Source organism: Cryptomeria japonica, chromosome 3 (genome assembly GCF_030272615.1).
Source record: "Cryptomeria japonica chromosome 3, Sugi_1.0, whole genome shotgun sequence".
Lineage (NCBI taxonomy): Eukaryota > Viridiplantae > Streptophyta > Pinopsida > Cupressales > Cupressaceae > Cryptomeria > Cryptomeria japonica.
In genome coordinates, this window is record NC_081407.1 from 747,934,358 (window position 1) to 747,952,876 (window position 18,519).

At 32.0% G+C, this 18,519-nt stretch overlaps 1 protein-coding gene across 1 annotated transcript; it reads right to left on the reverse strand.

Annotated features, from left to right (window-relative positions):
* Positions 1-925: 925 nt before the first annotated feature.
* LOC131042290 (LRR receptor-like serine/threonine-protein kinase FLS2) lies at positions 926-3,016 on the reverse strand. The gene has a single exon (XM_057975632.2). The coding sequence runs from the start codon at positions 3,014-3,016 to the stop codon at positions 926-928; it is 2,091 nt and encodes a 696-aa protein (XP_057831615.2).
* Between the last annotated feature and the right edge of the window lie 15,503 nt (positions 3,017-18,519).

Here is an 18,519-nt window from a genome sequence, read left to right on the forward strand (position 1 = left end):
CGATGTCCTTCTATACATTGTTGTGCTTGAAATCTTCTTCCTTGTTGGCTAAAATCTTCGCTGCAACCATGGTTTTGCCTTGGGAATCTCCACCCTGCTCTACTCTACTCCACCTTTGCCATTGGTGAATATAATTGTCATTTACTTTCCAAGCCCAATTTTCTTGAAATACAAAGAGAGTTTCGTGTTTGAGTTTTTTAATGTGTACTAGAAATGTAACCTACGGTACATTTTTAGGACACATTAATATGAATTAGAAGTTATAATGTCTAACAATATTGTATGCTTATTATAAAAAATATCCTTTAGCCAATTAAATATTACATTGAGCCATCTTTGAGAGAAACTACTAAATTAATTAGTAGTTATGAGAGATAAATTGAGAAAATTTCCTTGCATATTAGGTCAATATGTCGTTAATCCAACATCCAAAACCTATAACACCACCTCAATCCTCACCAACTAGATACACACACAATAGGCATCATGTGTATTGAATTGCATTTAAATAAATTGATATAGTCTTATATATGCCACCACAAATTTAAATATAATAATGTTCAAATTTTAATATATTGAAAAAAATAAAAAATAACTCATATAAATATATAAAAAATTAAATTCTACAATATAATTAAATTTAGAAAAATTGCATAAATATTTATTTTGTGTGTGTGTTCACATACACATACATAAACTAAAATGTATATATTATTAGAAACAAAAAAAATAGAAGGGATAGAAGAATAGAATAAATAACAGAACAATATAGAATGTAAAACAGAAACAAAGAAGGGGTGCATATATATATATATATTAATTTACATTACAATACAATACAGCCAGTAACTTTTGGAAGCGCCATCATGACTTTACAATACAATACAGCCAAAACCCAAACGTGGAATGAAAATACGAAGAATAATCAACTGTTTAGAACATATCCTTGACGTCTAACTGTATAGCAGTTGGATTGGTCGTTTGAAGCTTGAAAACTTGTAATTGGACCTTCAAAGGCATTGTGGGAAAGATTTAGATGCTCTAATGCTGTGCAGTCTCCAAGAGAAATCGGAATCAGCCCAGTAAGCCGATTTCCAGAGATGTCTATGTCTTGAGCCATTGCAATTTTACTCATCTCTAGTGGCAAATACCCTTCCAGAGAATTCCACGAAAGGTTGAGGTAGAAAACCAGATTTTTAAGGCTGGCAATGGAATCAGGAGGTATCCTTCCACCTAATTTATTGTAAGATAAGTCAATGAGCTCTAAATTTTGACATCCTGCTAAAACAACAGGGATCTCCCCTGACAAGTTGTTGTGCTGAAGTAAAAGACGTCTTAGCTGTTGTGTGCTACAAAGAGAATCAGACATTTTTCCAGATAGCCCGTTGTGACTAAGATTTAGGAGTCCGAGATGTTGCATTTGACCTATCTCACTTGGAATGCTTCCTTCTAATTTGTTCCCACCCAAATACAATCTTTCCAACTTCTGGAATCTTTTAATTCCAGATGGAATATTGCCACTCAAAAGATTATCGCTTAAGCTCAAGTATGTTAAGTTTGTTAGATTGGCAATCTGTTGTGGTATGCTTCCGTTTATCATGTTGTTTGATAATTTCAAGAATTGGATATTGGAAGACAGTTGGCCCATGGATGGGGGCAATATACCAGTGAGATGATTATCCGACACTTCTATTTCTTGCAATTGGGAGCAATTTGTGAGAGAAGTTAGAAAAGACAATGTGTTGCTGCTATCACTAACAAGTTGATTGACATGTAACTTAAGCCGGGTAAGAAGGTTCAACTTACCCAGCTCCATTGGCACCATTCCACTGAGCTGGTTGTCGCTTAAATACAGTATTGTGAGGTTGGAACAATTTCCAAGAGAGTTTGGTATTTTTCCACTAAGCTGATTTCCCCATAAACTGAGATATTGCAAATTGGAGAGCTTGGTACCAATTTCCCGTGGAATATGTCCACTGAGCTGGTTTTCACATACATCTAATCCTGTCAATTTCAAGAGTTTTGCTAAAGAGCCGGGAATGGTGCCTGATAAGTTATTTCTATAAAGGTAAAGTATCTGCAGGTGAGTGAGCATGCCCAATTCAGGGGGAATGGCGCCATGAAGATCATTTTCTGCCAATATTAGACGAGTCAAGGAAGACAGATTTCCTAAAGAGCTGGGAATGGTGCCTGATAAGTTATTTGCATAAAGATAAAGAAGATGCAGGTGAGTGAGCATGCCCAATTCAGGGGGAATGGGGCCTTGGAGATGGTTTTCATACAAAGCTAAACCAGTCAAGGAAGAGAGATTTCCTAAAGAGCTGGGAATGGTGCCTGATAAGTCACTTGTAAAAAGGTAAAGTTCCTGCAGGTGAGTGAGCATGCCCAATTCAGGGCGAATTGGACCTGACAACTGATTCGTACTAAGGGATAGGTTCTGTAGTTGAGACAGGGCTCCCAATTCAGAAGGAATGGGGCCGGTGAGATTGTTTTGTCCCAAGTAGAGAAACTTCAATCTTGTAAGGAGACTCAGCTCAGGCGGAATGCTGCCATGCAGGTGGTTATAGGAGAGTGCCAGATCATACAAACTGCGGCAAGCGGAGAGAGTGGGCGGAATGGTTCCTTGCAATTGATTGCGGTGTAGCCAGAGTAGCTGCAGATGGGTGAGTTGGGCGAGTTGAGGTGGAATGGTAGAAATGAGGGCATTGTTGGAGAGATCGAGGGATTGAAGAGACGAGAGATTCCCGAGCAGAGGAGAGATAGTTCCGTGTAAGTTCATGTCGGATAAGTTGAGGGCGACGACGGAGTGGAAAGAGGGATCGCAGGTAACGGCAGACCAATTACAGAGGGGGTGAAGGGGAGTCCAATCTGGCAGTGAAGAGCTGTTGTTGTTGGAAATAGCCGTTTTGAATTGCAGGAGCAATCGTTTCTGTTGAGAGATATTGAGAGAGTGAGGAAGAGCGGAGATTGAAACGATGCAGAGCATGATGAAAGAGTAGAACCAAAGAGGAGCCATGGTAGACCAAGCTGGGGCAGTGGGAAGCACAGGAATGAATAGGGTAGAATGGGAATGGAGGAATAAATAAATTGAGGCTTTGTGTTCTAATACTTTGAGATTGGATGGTAAAGGAGTGGATGTCCTCAAAGCGTAGATTTATGTCAATATGTGGCCTGTCATATATTATTATTCTAGTATTTAATATTATGTGAAAAATGTTAAATTTTGTATTAATATTTTTTTTCTCAGAGACAATATATAGTATTCAAAGCATAAGTTATTAATAAAGTATGCTTAGATTATCAATATAAATTAAGCTTTGGCACAATAATAGTATTCTGGAATTTGAGAACAAATATATGGTTGTGAAGTGTATCCTCTTTTATGACTATTAAGAGTGTATAATAAAGTATTTTTATACGTCTTTTTTTCTAAAGTTTGATTATCATAATATTTATTTAATATTATTTAAAGATTATGTTTCAACTTTTAAACACTTCATTTGTATAAATTATATTCAATAGTTAAATAATAGAGGGGACTCTTTAGTCACCATCAATTTTATTAAAAATAGATAAAATTTAAATTAGAAAATCAATAATATGTCAATAAGTTGTTGGAAATTTTTGAAAATATTTGAGAAATTTAAATTTCCATTCATATATCATGAAATCAAAAAAGTTGGAACAGCCACAATATGTATATTTATTTTGATAATTAATATTTTGGTTTATGGAGTCCTTAACCCTGATTTACTAATTGAAAATAAAGCAATATTGAGAATCAATAAACAAACATGATCAAAATAGTGTTGTGTTGGATGAAAACTAGTAAAGATATCTTTAATACATTATCTAAGAAAAATCCATAGACCAATCATGAATTTATTTACCAAAATATTTTTTTATTTGTTATATAACTATTTAAGAATTATTTTACATTTTTACATTGTTTATATTATTTTTATTTGAAAAACCATTTAAATTTACTTAAAAATTATTTTATTTATTGAAAAACCACTTTTTCCTGAAGAAGATAAACTACATATATCTAATTCTAAGCTAAAAGAGCTTGCTTTCTTTGTTAAGTAGGCATTGCCATGCAAAAACCAAATTGAGGAATCAATGAGATTCATATTGAGCAAAGACCTCAAAATTAGAACCCTACCAAATGGTTTCTTTCTATTGGTATGTCCTTTTCAGAGCATCAAGTGGAAAATTTTAAATCAGGTATCATATGTGATGGGAGGCATAGGTTTCTTTATCAAGGATTAGGAAGAAAATTTTCATTCTCTAAAATAGGAAATCTATTTATGTCACTATTTGAATCTGATTATACAATATTCCCTTAAATATTTGGGATTGGGAACCATAGAATTCATAGAGAACCAACTAGGATAATTTATAATGATAGATCGGGAACTATAGAATTCATAGAGAACCAACTAGGATAATTTATAATGATAGATGCAAATTTGGAAGATAAGGATTACAAGATGTATTATTGAATCTTTTTAAACATGAAACCTCTATGGCCTTTACCAAAATAAATTAAAATTAGATTTGAGGAAAGTATATGGAGACAAAATTTGAAATTAGAAAAACTAAATGTGTGTAAAGTATGCTCTATGAAAGGTCATATAACAAAAGAATCTCAAAAGAATAAGATGGATATACAAATGTAGTAAGAACAACTAAATGAAGGTGCACTCTAAACTTGTCTTTGTTCCACCCTTTTTTGGCTGGACTATGGTACTAGGTGCCATAGTCCCTCCCAAAAGAGCCCAAATTTGAACTTGTGGGAGTATCGATTCCTACCATTTGTGATCCAATCTTGATAAATTTGATATGACCATTGGAAATTGGCCTAAATGTGAAAATACCTTGAGAACCCTATATAAATCCATAATCCTTAATTAATTTTATCCACTAGAAATTTCATTTTCAAGCTTTCCTTATTCCTTCAAGAGAAGATCTGAGCACACAGAGCATCAAGCTACAACAAGTTGTCTTTAAGTATGTGTTCATGATCAATATTTTGTTATGATTTATCACGTTATTGTATCAACACTTGTATGACTTTTCCAAATAAAATTCCATCACCAATCAAAGGTATAATTATTTTAGTTCAAATTTTTTATTTCAAAATTTCATTTCAGCTTTAGCCTCTGCCTTACTAGGGGTAAGCTCTCTTTTTACAATCCTGATTGTTGTAATGCTAATTCCAAAATGGGGTTTGAATAAGGAAAAACCCTATATTTCCCAACACTATTTTATCTCTCTTTTGTGCCTAGGATTCAAATCTTATAGAAGGATTATAGATTCATAAAGTGTAGACTAAGACAAAGAGATTCAAACTTTGAAGTAGCAAAAAAGAATGGAGTCTATGGCTTAGCTCCATAGACTAACACTTTTCTAATAGATGTTCATAGAGATAATCTGTACAAAATCCTTTCTCAGAATCTATTTATGATATTTGCATTAGACACCTCCAAGACAACAATTCTTAGCCCCATGGTCTAGCACTTTGAGGCTCAAATTATAGAGACAACTTCCTTTCTATTTCCTATTTCTATATTTGTCTCAAACTTTGCATTTGTAATTTTTAGATTATTGTTCATGCTAACTATTGTCAAGTTTACATCATTACATCCATTTCTTGCATTTCCTCATTCTATCAAGTATATAATCATATCAATAACCAAAAGAAAAATAATCAATCATTGTACCCAACTCTCCCAAGAGTTTGTAGCTAGGCCTATTGATACCTAACCACTTTATGAGGATTAGACCACCCCCAACCTTTCGAAGATAACTAGTTAGGAGGATCATCAATCCAACCTATAAGTATGGATTTGTGGGGTGCCACGTTAGACCCAAAGGCCTCACAATTTTTTTTGTCTATTCATTGTTTTGTTAAAATTATCTTCAAGAAGGTCAAAAAAGAGTGTTGTATCATAAAAAAATTGGGCATTAAGAAGTTTCTCTTTATTGGGAAGTGTTATGCCCTTTAATCATAGGGAGATCAGATTAGCTCTAAAGATATAGTGCAATGCAACTATAGTAGTAGCAAACAAGACATGCAATAGGACACACTTGGCTAATAGATATCTGCAAATTAATAGGCTCTAGCAAGTCTCCATTAATATAAATGGAATTTGATGAGTCTTTAAACAAAATACTAATCCACATGCAAAATTTAGGAGGAAATCAAAAGGCATTTAAATATGTCTAGCACAAAAGACCATTCTATATGATCATATGCCTTCTTAAGATCTTAAAGAATCATGGTTGCATTCTAATTCTCCTGCCTAGCCCAGTGGATGCTTTCCCAACTGGTGAACAAATTTTTAAAAAAGTACCTCCCCTTAATGAACCCACTTTCAGTTAGTGAGACAACTTTCCCGAGTATCTGAGTGAGCCTTCTAGCCAACATCTAAGCTAATATCTTGAATGAAATATTTAACAATGCTATAGGTCTCTAGTTCCTAATTTGAGTCTTGTGTCCCTCCTTCAAGCTGAGGTTTATGATCCCTTTGTTAATATTTTCTCCCAGGGATTTGTACGAGAATGCAACATTGTAGATCTATAAGCTTATAAGCAATCCAATAAATATTTTTCTTGTACAAAATTCAAGAGAAAGACCATCAAAATCTAGAGATTTTCCATTGCTTAGGGATCTAATAGTGTTTCAATCTATTGAATTGAGATGTCCATATCAGAAATATTTGCATCCTAACCTATAACATTCTTGGGGATCATTTTCAAACAAAATTCCTTAGCCTCTTATCTCTTGCCATCCTACTCTGAGGTGAAAAATATTTTGAAAGAACTCTTGAAAAATCCATCTTCAAAAAGACAAGATGACTAGAGCTTTGACCATCATGATTTATAGGGCCAATGACTTCCCTTTTTTTGCTTAAATTTAATAAGGTTAAAGAAATATCTAGAGCCCTTGTCACTCTCTTTCAACCAATTCATTTTGGCCCTAACTTTCTATCATTAAAATTTGTAGTTTTGAATTTTCCTAAGAAAAGTCCTAGTCCTGATCAGTCTGACTTCTAGAAGAGGGTCAAAATTGCTAATGTGTACTTGACTTTCCAGTAAAATGAGATTTTGACTAAATAAATTATCAGTCATATTCCTATCTAAAGCTTTCTTTTTGGCCACAATTTGGAAAATTTTCCTTCAAAATTTATTAAAAGAATTCCAAACTTGAATATGATTCTTACTCTTGTTGAGGGCTTTAGTGATAGTATTGGTTTATCTAATGGCTCTTGAGCTATCCCCATCTTTAAGTAGAGAGGGCAGTATTTAGTTTGAAGAGGCCATGCCTAGGAGCAATCTTTTGTGGGGTTGATACATTATTCCAATAGATAGAAGTCACAATGGGAGAATGGTCTGACATGAATGATAGACCAACAAAGATGACATTACCATCATCAAGAGCCTTGAAAGAGGTATAACTTTTATTTGTGTGTACTCTATATGGTTTTCAATAAAACTCTATTAGCCTTAGCCTGGTTGTTACACCATGTATACCAAATGGATCAAAAAGAGCCTTTCTTCATTGCAAGGGGGTCAATCAAGGGAGACCACTTCAATTTGGATGAGAAAAGCAATTCACCACCTTTCCACAAAGCCTCTTTCCCATGCTTCTTATGTTCTTATCACAATCATGTTATAGTCTCTGATGCAATCCTATAGGACACTAGGAAGCTTTATGTCCATCTAGTTCAAAAGATTCATCCTTTCCTTATAGTCATTTGAGGTATAAAGAAAGCATATGCCAAATTTTTCTCCTACATTGTTAAACACCACCTAGACTAGCCTATTGAGGCACCATGATTTTCAACTTTCTTTCACCATTTATGATGCATTAAAATTGCAATGCCACCCTTGCCCTTATCATGGAAAGAGATAAAAGCAAATAGCATTTCTCCATATATCTATATATTTATCTTGTATGCCATGCAACATTTTCACACTAATATTTAGATTGAAAAATTTTCATTGTCCACTATAACTTTTTCATTAGAAAAGATTTCACACTCTTATGAAATATTTCTCCAGAGCTCTTACATTTTCACACTCTCCACCAGAGAGGTAACACTTCCAATAGCTTGCTCTAGCATGAGGGTCAATGCAAGAAGATGAGTCCACTTTTTGGCCAAAAAGTGGAAGTGTTTTCCTTGTTTTTCAGATTTTGTCTCACTTGAGCTTAAATTTTGAAACACTTAGATATTGAATCTTGGAAAAAGTCAGCAATATAAAAGATAGCTCTCTGAGTGTACTTTTCAGATATGTAATTTATTATAATACCCACATAATAAAAATAACTTTTTGAATGGAGTTCTAAAAACTATGTTTTAAAAATCCTTGTTTCAGGACAATACCATGCATGTGTACGACCCACACTTTTTGACACAATTAAAATTATTTTCTCAAAACGTTTTCGGAAATGGTTTGTAACACACTAAAGATTGATGAGCATATTTTTTTGTATTTTTATTTCAAATATTTTTTTTTAATTATTTTTTTAATGGCTGTAATTATCTTTTTAAAAATTTGACTTGTACGACCCACATAATTTGACGTAAACTTAGCATTTTTTGAATTTTTTTTTATAAATTGAAAATAATTTTGTGTAGATTGATGACAAATAATTTTTTTTTCAAAATTCATTAAAATAAAAAAAGTTATTAAATTAAGAAAATTAGTTAATATTTCAAATTTATGGACCTGATTTAGTATAAATTAAATGAAAAATAATTAAAATAATCAATTTTTAAATTAATTTACATATTTAGAATCTAGACAGTATAATCTGAAATGGGTTTCAATTTCATATAAAAATTCTTTGATTAGAGGCATGTAAACTATTTCATTTTATCATATTTGTGCTTTCATTCATGGAGCTTTGAATTTGCAGGTTCATGTCTCAGGTGTGGCCATCCCAGGCCTATCTCGGGCCTAATCCCGAGGCAAGTGGCGGGTTGTGAATTCAAATTTTGCATAACGGGCCCCCATTTTATAAACGGGGGTCCATTTCATTTTTTGCCCGTTGGATTTAACAACGAGCCCCCGTTTTAAAAATGGGGGCCAATTATTTAAATAACGGGCACCCATTATTAAAACGGGGACCTGTTATTTAAATAATGGGCCCCCATTTCTAAATAACCGTTACTATAAAAAAAAAGATAGATTGCATCGATTTACCACACTATCATTGAAATCCATATTGACAAAGATTTTTTACATCATTTGGCAGTACTTTTTAATATTTTTTACATGATTTTTTTAAGAACTCAGTAAAAAGATATTATTTTTTGAAGACGAGTTTGTAAAAATGGGTTCTAAGCAATGTCAAAAGAAAAAAAAGAGGACAATGACAATGGACAAAATTCAAGCACAAAAAGAGAAGGAGGCAAAACACCAAAGAGATCAAAGATCACAACAACGACAATTGAATAACACTTCTCAAGCATCTAGTTCAGTCCCTGTTGTAGATGAGACCATTGAAGACATCATGATGGATGCAAGAAATGTAGAACCACACACGGGTATGACTGTTGATGCAAATGTTGATGTGGATGCGAATCTTGGTATGTTTTTAAATCCCGATGACTATGATGCCAATCAAATTACTGATTTAAATGAAGTTGGATATAAATTTCATACACCAATATGAAAAGAAATAAAAATTGAAAATATTACACCACCTTCTTTGAAAGAAAATGAATGTAATTTGTTTACTATTGATAGCAATGTGCTAGATAATCTTAATGGGTTAGTTTCTTGGAGACAAATCAGAACACATGCAAACAGATTATATAAACAATTTTTCTATAATAAAAAGTTAGGATTCCAATGTCAATTAATGCTACAATTAATAAAAATGTTAAAAATGCGTAAAGTCATGAAAAAAATAGGTATTTATGCAAAACCAAAAAGAAAAGATGAATCATATAAGCAAGTTGTATCTACTGTTGCCAGTGCCATCGATTCTATAGGAAAAACTAGTTGATCTAAAGATAAGAATGCAGTAGGTAGAGTTATAATGACTGCTATAGTTTACAAAATGATTGTTAGTAAAAGAATGTTAAGTGATATAAGTGGCTATTTGAACTTACATCATAGAACCTTGTCAAGAGCGGCCAAAAGAAGAGACACAATTGAAATTGATCCACTAAACCATTGTTGGAGTTTTAGTGGTAGACTTCAAAGGTCAGACATGAAATTAAATGATGAAACTAAACAATTAATTGCAAAATTTTGGCATGATAACACTAGAGTTTCATCAAATGCTAGAGATGTTTTAAAGTTAAGGGTGGGATCAAAAATTCGTGATCCTCATCCAAAACATCTTCTTGACATGACTCAAACTGAATTCTTTAAAAAATTTAGTGATGAATTTGTGTTAATGAATTTATGAATTAGTCAAAGATCATTTGAAAAATGCAAACCCTAGTATGTTAAAATCAATAAACAAAGAATATCTTGTTGTTGTAAAACTCATGTCCAGTTTCGTTACTATTATGATTTTTTTTGATATATTCATTGTATGTTGCATGGCAATGATCTTGTGTAGGATTGTGGTGTTTATGTTCTACCTGAAACTATAAAAGATTTTATTGGAAGTTTATTTTGTAAACCACCTAATGAACAATTATTTCTTTCCAGTTCATGCATTTATGGCCTTTGCAATTTATGTGGGAACTATTCTTTGATACGTGAATGTTTGCATGAATATGTTTCATCTGAGTTTGGACAAAAAATGGTTGATGTTAGGACATTTAAAAATATAGAATACCCTCTAAAGGATGGAAAGATGGGGAAACATTTAGAATTGATTACAGACCAGAATAGTGTGAATGCATTTATTAGTGAGTTTAAAACTCATATTGTTCCAAAATATATGAAACATTCCCAACATGCTCGATGGGTTGATGGACAGTTTCACATATGCAAGAACACATTTCCAGTTGGAACAATAGTATTAGTTGTGGATTTTGCAAAAAATTATACTCTAAAACCACAAGAGGAAACTCAATCACAATACTACAACTTAGTGCAAGTGGCCATATTTGTGCACATTATATATAGACATGACCATGACAGTATAGAAGATAACAGAAAATTTTTGAGGGAGTATCATTTCTATGTTAGTGATAATCGATTACACTCTTCAGAGTTTGTTCAACATTGCCTTGAGGTATTTTATGATAATCTTAAGGAAAGAGAAATTGACATGAAACAACATATGATATGGTCAGATAACTACACTGGACAATTCAAAAATGCAAGAATATTTTATTGGCTATGTAAAGCTCACAAGATAACCAATGTCCAACATTTATGGAGTTTTTTTGAAGCGGGACATGGTAAGGGGGAACATGATGGAGCCGATGCTTGTATAAAAAGAGCTCTTGCTAGAGAACAATTGAAATTCGAGGATGTAGTGAAATTAAGAGATGCTCGTCCAATTGTAGATTGGTGCAATTCAAAGTTGTCAAAAGGATCAACTGAAAACTCTGCAATTTGACGTTTCTTCTAGTTGATAGAGGAAGATAGTATTCCTATTCGGCATGATTGTAATACCATCATTGGATCAGCTAAATGGCATTCATTTAAGAGTTCTAATTCAAACACATGGACTATATTCACAAGGCAACTTGCTTGCTTTTGTCAGTTTTGTGTTTCCAGAGATTGGGAATTTTGTGAGAATAAAGAATGGGTTGAATAATGGCAACAAAGATCATTGACACCCATAGATGCAAATGATCCGCATGAAAGAACTAATGAAGATATGGATCAAATATTTGCATCAAATGACTATGATCACATTTCAGATCTTATACAACAAGGTAAAATTATTTTTGAAATTTGTTTTGATTTATTAAATAGTACATAAATTTATGAAATCTTACAATGTATATTTTTGTTTTTATTTCTCATTAAATATTAAAATAAAATTGTTTTGTGCATAGGACATGTCTATGCTGTTGTTGCACCAAAGGACAATGAAGAGGGGATAGAGTATTGGTTGGCTCGATGTGTAGAGCCAAAACATAAGCTAACTAATCCTCGAGTAGATGATGATGGCAATGACTATCCAACAGGATCTGTGGCTATTGTTGGCACTTGGCTACACAAATATCTAACAAGAAAGAATGAATTGCCCACATTTGAAGATTATGAATTAGAGAAGAAGATTATACATTACTCGCATTTGGCAGTGGCAACTAATATAAAATTGGATAGATATCGTGGCATGCCTGCTAATAAACAATTATGGACTCTCTCTATGGAAGAGCACGAGACAATTATAGATGCTTTGCAAAAGAGAGAGGATCCAAATGGTATAACGGAATGAATCTAGTAAAATTTAGTTTCAGGTCTACCACAAGTAGAAGGCATCAATGAAACAAAGTAATTTAAATAGACTATTTATTTTATTTTAGATATGTCTTCTTGATTACATTTTGTGTACAATATACATAAATGAGAGACTATTGGTCAAATTTATGAATGAGATAATTATGTTTTAATCAAGTTCTATTCATTATATTTGTTAAATGATACTTTTTAATTTAGAATATGTTATAATTATAAGATATGTTTCGATACTTAGTTCATGATGTATGCACCTTTAGTTTATCTAATCACAAGAACTATTTAAATGAAATTCTAAAAATAAAATTACAAATCCACATAATGCCTATAAAGTTGTTTAAGCATAACTTCCATAAATAAAATTTCAAGTCCACATAATATATAAAGTATGCACAAAATTTCAAGTCCACATAATTTCAAGTCCACATAATATCTAATCGGCACAATACACATAAAGTATGCACATAATATATATGATCTAATCCTATTATGAAACTATCCATATATATAAAGTATGTGCATTCACGTGTAAACAAATATGTAAAGCCCATAAAATAGTACATATCAGAGCCAAATAAACAGTACAATGTCTAGATAGAAATTTATACTATACCCCATAAGGTGTCCCGAGTTGTGTTCCAGTAGATGCAATATTGACTCTAATATTAGGTGTAGTCCTTATCTACATAAACAAAATTTATTTAATGAAGTATTAGATTGTATAAAAAAAGAGATGCACTTAGTTTATACCTATATTTAATGAAGTATAAAAAGATTGACATGTACATGTATATATATCTATACCTGGTCAAGATGAACATTCAAGCAAAGAAAATCCATATAAGATGTCATCATACTATCATCTACTGCATCATGCTCAGCTGGAACTGAAGTAGATCTTGCAACAGCAATAGGACCTACACACATCTCATGACAACTCGAACACATATGTGGCATCAATCGAGGAGCATATGCCATGTGAGCAGCTTGCTCACTCAGGTTACCTGTGAGGGAAGTCAAAGCATCTAATGTCGAAATGAATGATGTATTTTGGACATCTATAGGAATCGATGGAGCAACAAGTGGAACTATGGGTGGATCCGGTAGGGGATTATTACTTCATGCCCCTAATCTATGTTGGGGCATTCAACGACCAACACCCTGGACTGACTTAATGTCAAAATAATTTGGTTTTTGGTTCATTACAAACTCACAGTATAATTTGTTCAAAAAATAAAAAGGGACCTCATAATTACGATGTGGTGGATAATCAAAAACCATCCACCATCTATCCCAAAAGTATCTAGCCATTTCTGGATGCACACACCACCTAATTGAAATTCTTTTCTGGTTAGGTTGCATTGGTTCTCTTGTTTTTGGGTTGGTAAAATATGGACATAAATGAGCTTTGGTTATTTTCAAATCAGTGATTTGCCTATAAGTTAAACCATTGGCATAAAAATCACACAACTCTTGTCATCGTCCATGAAATTGATCTAATTGAGAATCAACAGATCTAACTGACTCGACAATAGTTTGCATTGATTTTGCAAACTCTACAAGATGGGGGTGGCGTGATTTGCTCATTTTGGATAGCAGCAATGTTTTGTTCAATCATTTGTAGGTTTTCATTAATTCGTTCTCTTAAACGAATTTCATCCAATCTAGGGGGTTGTTGTGGTGGTGGTGGTGGTGGTGGAGGTGGAGGAGGAGGAGGAGGGGGTTGTGGTGGGGGATTTTCACCTAATAGTTCATCTATGTCAAAGACATCCATGATAACAAAGAAATCCTGCATATATAAAGATATACATGAATTATATACTACTCTATGTCAAAGAAGAATCTATTTTACTAAATTAAGAAAAAACATTTATAAATAGTAACATTTCTATGTTGTTGAATGAGATACACATGAAATATATAATATAATATTGAACTTAAAAAAATATACATGTACATACTATTGAATCTTGAAATATAAAATTTGCGCACAAAACTTAATAAAAACTTTCAATGAAACATCATAAATCTATTATATATTCAATTTAATAATTTCATTTCTTGTAAAATGCATCAACTATTAAAATCAATATAAAATATTTCATACATAAGATCAATAAAGAAGTGAGAAATAAGATGATCCTCCTTCTAGTGTAAGAATATATAGCATGGAAACAATATTACTAAGACAACATAATATTTTGTTAACTTTAACTTAAAGTTATTTTGAAACTAAATTATAATGAGATACAACACAATAATATTAATAAATCTAGAAAAATGCACGTGTGTGTTTGGAAGCTCCATATTTCTAGTGTTTTAGTGTACATGATAATTTATTAGAATTCAATTACATAGTTTTGAGATAATTGCCATCAATTCATATTACATTGATTAGTCTTTAGGCAATCTTAACAAAAAACTAATCTCCCATGACTATAAATGACATACTTAAAACATATTATATTCTAAGTGGTTGTCATGTAAAGACAAAACATCAAAACTTTTGAAGAGTTAAGCATATTTCACCATTAAATTTCTCCCATAATCAAATCTACACAAGATTATAATTTACAAAACCTTCAAAAAATATTATTTCCTATAAATCATTTATTATAAAACTCCGCAATCATTTGTTTTCATATATAATCTTTCTATAAAATTTCAGATATCAATTCATACACAAATTCTCTTACAAAGTTGAATAAGAAATGAAACTCTTACATAAAAATCAACACAACATGCCAACAATTAAAAACAAAATTAACCTTGCAATATTTACTTTTAAAATAATCAATTTCAACAATATTTTACACATGCATTTATAATTATCAACTAGAATATTATTTTGACTAACATTCCAAATAAAATTCCTAACATACTATATGATCCTCATTAATACCCATCCATAATATTTCTTTAACGGATACATCTCCTTCAAATCATCACATCGTAATGCTTTTTATAATAATAATTGAAAGCTTTAGGGATGTGCTCACACACAAAGGGGTCCACTATCATACTTGCAAGCACTTAATTATTAAGTCAATGAACAAACTACAACTCAATGAAGCTAAAAAAGTGATGCAAGCCTATTTTTAAATATCCCAATTCCTTTCGCTGACCTAATACTTTTAGTGGCAACCATTTTAAAATTTTGTATTAATCAAAGAGAATATTTTAGGGAAAAAATGCAGTGTTGGCACTTTATGAAAATAAAGGTTTTTAAGACTCTAGAGACTTGTTCATCACAATATTTTATTGTTTAATATGTAAAATTTTGAAAGATTTTGATATGTACAGACAAATTAAATTTTTCATATAATTAGAGGTGAAATCAATTTTGAATTCTACCTCAATGATTGAGGGGATCTTACAATTTTGACTTTAAATATAGCTTCATTTATACTCTTTCATAAATAAACTAAAATAGAAGCTATAAAGAATTGCTAAATTCTAGCAATATATGTGTATGCAAGCAAGCATAAAAAATCAATAAAGGACTTAAACTATGAATTTCAAACCACTATGCTATGCATAAGTACCACCTTTAGATCGAGTTAAAGGATAATGTATAAAAGATGAAAGACAATAGTATCTCAGAAAGAAAACTCTTGTTGTAGCTAAAGGTTGATGGCTTCAAGATGGATTTGTGACCAAGATAGGATGTAAGGTGCTTAAATTTGCAACATAACATTGCATTACAAGAGTTCTTGAAAATAGCTCATATAATGATTTATTTATAGTCATGAAGGATGGAGGATTAAAGACTAAGATTGTTTTGAGAGATCAATGGAGTAGATTGATTGAAAGGATTGTGTGCATTAGAAGCTTCCAAGTGGCAACTTATGTTTGGTGCACATGAGGAGTTCATGATCCAAGAAATTTTTGAGGAAAAGGTCTTCTTAGGGGCGTATACAACAAGATGTTGTAAAAAAAGGTAGCCAAATGACCGAAAAAAGATAAACACGAGTGCATTATTGGGAAATTCATTTAACGCATTTGAGGTCTTTTTTGTAGTGATTTTTTCTTACACTATCCTAGGCTCATTTACACTATCCTAGGTTCATTAGGATTGTCCTATAATCATTAGGACTATCCTAGGTTCATTAGGATTGTCCCAAGTTCATTATGGCTTTCTTAGGCTCATTAGGACTTTCTTAGGTTCATTAAGACTGCCCTACATTCATTAGGATCATTTGAGGCTCATTGGGACTATCATATGTTCATTGTGATTGTCCTAGGTTCATTAATTTAATTTGTGTGTTCATTAGGACTATCTCTCATTCTCAAATAGCTTCAACTAATATCGTAAATTAACTATTTAAAAAAAAAAAAGCTCCTTAACAATTTAATATTATATACAATCGAATATGATTTCAACTTCAAACCTTGTGCACCTTTTAAAACCAAAAGATGTTAAAACCATTCTTCTAATATTAGCTTAATCATAACATAATCTAATAAATCTTCCTCAAAATATCTACCAACTTCAAATCATATATCAAATCTTTTATAATATAAATTACATTCTAGATATACCAATATACTTCTAAAGATATTCAAAATACTTCTTGGGAATTATATTTTTCAAATCTTTTGGATGTATATATAATTAGCACCCCATTTAGAAAACTCATTATCAATCAACATTATAAATCAAGAATATTTTTTATTTTGTATTAATGAATTATATATTTGGCATATTCGCTTCCTTTATGAACCTATGTAAACCAAACTCCAATTTTATTAACTTATCTAGCTTTGCTCTAAAATTGTGTCCATAATTGATCCTTTTATACCATCACATGACATAATAGGACCATAATAGGACCTTTATGCCATGACATGGCATAAACCTAAGCCTAAACTTTGATATCTAAAATTTGAAGAGTAATGTTAATTACTTTTAAGGTTATACTAATTTAGTGGTAACTTTTGTATTGCCTAATGAGGATTAAGAACAATTTAGGTACATATGTTCGGTTTTATTTCAATTTCATATTCGAACATTTTTGTTTTTGTTTCCATTTCATTTTCATTTTTTTGTTTGTGTCGATTTTGTTTTGTTAATTATCTAGGTTTGGTTTTGGTTTCTAAATTTGTTGATTACGGTTTAGGGTTAACTTTTCAAAAATATTTTAGATCAAAATCAAGAATTTACAAATATAAAAAATAATTTATTTATATGCTACTATAAAAAAATCTAAAATAATTAAAAAAAAACTAAATAATACACAAAGAAACAAGAAAAATATACAAGAAAATTATGAAATGTGAAAATAGATGACTGAATGTGTACCTGGGATAGTGGTGGAGGCTTGAATTGGAAACCAAAGCACGGGGACCTATTTTTGATCTCTTCTTGTCAATTCACTGTCATGGTGAAAATGAAAAATTGTCCAAAAAAATGGTAAAAATAGAATTTCAAAACGGGCCCCAGTTTTGTTTATAAATGGGGGCCCATTTTTTTTAGCTTCAGCACCCTGTGACCTTTTGGTTCGGGAGGCCGAACCATTAACGGGCCCCCGTTTTTTAGAACGGGCCCCTTTTTTTTTAAAATGGGGGCCCATTTTGCGGAGTGCATTTTCCAACACGCAGACTTCTACGAATTTGTGACTCATTAACTTGCACATACCCATGAGCTTTCTTATACTGAGACAAGGGGTCGGATTAGCTCTTATAACTGTGTTTGTTGCACTCTTAGATCATTTTTTTTGTAGAAAACAAGAGAGAATTGTTTCAGAAAGCACCATTCATGATGCAAAATTTTAACACTATATATATATATATAGGCTGCTCAATATTTGAATTGGTTTAGGAAATAATGTAAGGTAGGGCACCATTATATAGAAGATAGTAAATGGGTACAAATGATAATGCAATTTGTATATGTTTTTAGTAGTTCATTGAGCACAAGTGTTAATTTTCTTTTACAACACCTATGGATTTTAGGTAAAGTAATTTAAATGCCTGCTTGTAGTTGGAACTCCTCTGTACAGCAAATGTCTAGCCAACCCAGAAAAAGGACCGTTTGACATTTACTCATATAAATGAGCTCCCATGCAAACCTTCGATTCAAATCATGCCATATATTTCTTCAGGTGCTTCTTAACCATAAATAGA